The sequence below is a fragment of the Buceros rhinoceros genome, unplaced genomic scaffold (assembly GCF_000710305.1).
Source record: "Buceros rhinoceros silvestris isolate BGI_N320 unplaced genomic scaffold, ASM71030v1 scaffold29229, whole genome shotgun sequence".
Taxonomy (NCBI): Eukaryota; Metazoa; Chordata; class Aves; order Bucerotiformes; family Bucerotidae; genus Buceros; species Buceros rhinoceros.
Window position 1 is genome coordinate 5,691 of NW_010431445.1, and position 1,500 is coordinate 7,190.

At 49.9% G+C, this 1,500-nt stretch overlaps 1 protein-coding gene across 1 annotated transcript in view; it reads right to left on the reverse strand.

Moving 5' to 3' along the window:
* Positions 1-467: 467 nt before the first annotated feature.
* Positions 468-1,500, reverse strand: part of MAP2K5 (mitogen-activated protein kinase kinase 5) — a gene marked incomplete at its 5' end in the record, with an annotated part of 65,742 nt that continues 64,709 nt past the window's right edge. The window contains one exon of the mRNA XM_010143437.1: positions 468-572. Within this exon, the coding sequence (XP_010141739.1) occupies positions 468-572 (105 nt within the window). The remainder of the gene's footprint in view (positions 573-1,500) is intronic.

Genomic DNA, 1,500 nt, shown 5'->3' on the forward strand with positions numbered 1-1,500 from the left:
GGTTTTACTCGGGAAGGGCAACCCCTCGCCTCCAAACTGTACCTGGCAAGTCCAGATACTTCTTTTTGTTTGTTTGCTTTTGTTTTACGTTTAAAACGAGCGTTTTTCTGAAATCCTCCGATTCCAGCGTGTCATTCGTACAATAGCAAAAGACTAACGGTTAAAAAACACTCTGGAGCCAGGAAATATCCAATACATTCTGTAACAAAAAAATTAGGTATAAAATACTCGCTTTAAGGCTGTGTACAGTTTAACTGAAGATAATCTCAGGACATCAAATCGCTCAGCAACAAAAGCAATGTGGGAAGAAAACTCCTTAATGTGGTGGTGAGAGAAAAGCAGCAACAAATACCCTGGGAGATTCTGCTGATGCTTCTAGAAAATATTTTTAGTAAAATGTGATCCGGAGAGCCTGAGAGTCTGAAGCGTGGGGCTGGTGCAGCTAGTCCAGGCTGAGCCAGTCCGGCTCACTGCGGTCCTTGGGTTGACCGCCGTTCCTCCAGCATCCTGCACACCCACATGGACACGACTTCGGCGTTGCCATCGTTGTACTGCACGATGAACGGGTGGCCCTGGAAAGCGGGACAGGCAGAGTTAGCCAAGACAAACACAACCCTCCCCGGGAAAAGCCAAAAAGTTTTTGTTTTTTTTTTCAGTTTTCTGAGGAAAAAATACATTGCAATGTCCTGTGGTTACGGTCATAAAGATGCAATAAACCAGGGAACAACTTCTTGGCTCCGTATTATCCACGTAGAGAGAAGGGAGGGCCGGGGGAACCCAGGCCCTCCACTGAGGCCCCAGCCCAGCGCTCCGTGAAAATTCTGGTTTGTTTTTCGTACATTCGATCAGCTTGTCGTGTTTTGAACCAGCCACTCACCCACCGCTCTGCTGGAAAAGGTCTGTGATCTCTTAGGGTTTTTCCCTAGTGCACCCCTTCCCCGTGGGCTAACCTGTCCCCTGTCCCCTGGGTGGGACAGGGAGCACCAGGGCAGCCTGCGCTCACAACCTGAACTCCTTCGTTTGTGGGGCAGAGCCCAAAGGGTGCTGCTGGGCAGCTGGACGAGTGCCACCTCCACCTCCGCTCCTGTCCTTGACCTGGGGCAGTGGAAACCACACACCTTGCCCGGGTACAGGCATCCCTTAAACGGGCAGTTCAACAGATTACCCAGGAAAATCCCAAACCAACATCCCTGCCAGTGCTAAAATCCTTTTGTGACTTGGTCACTGAGCTCTGTGCTGGCAGAGATGCAGGACCTGGCGCCAGCGAGGAGAAGGGTTTGTCCATGCACAGGCATGCTAGAACCCATCATTTGGAGGGAGCAGGTGATGTAGGAATGAAAATATCACCTAAGAATAACTGAAACAGGTCTTCACAGAAGCTGCTGCGGGAGTTAAGTATGATGGCAAGAGGGGTAAGTACAAAATATTCTCAGGCATGAATTACACGGCTACTGCAGGCACTGGAAGACCGTGACTTGGAACACCTCGGAAAATCGGAAG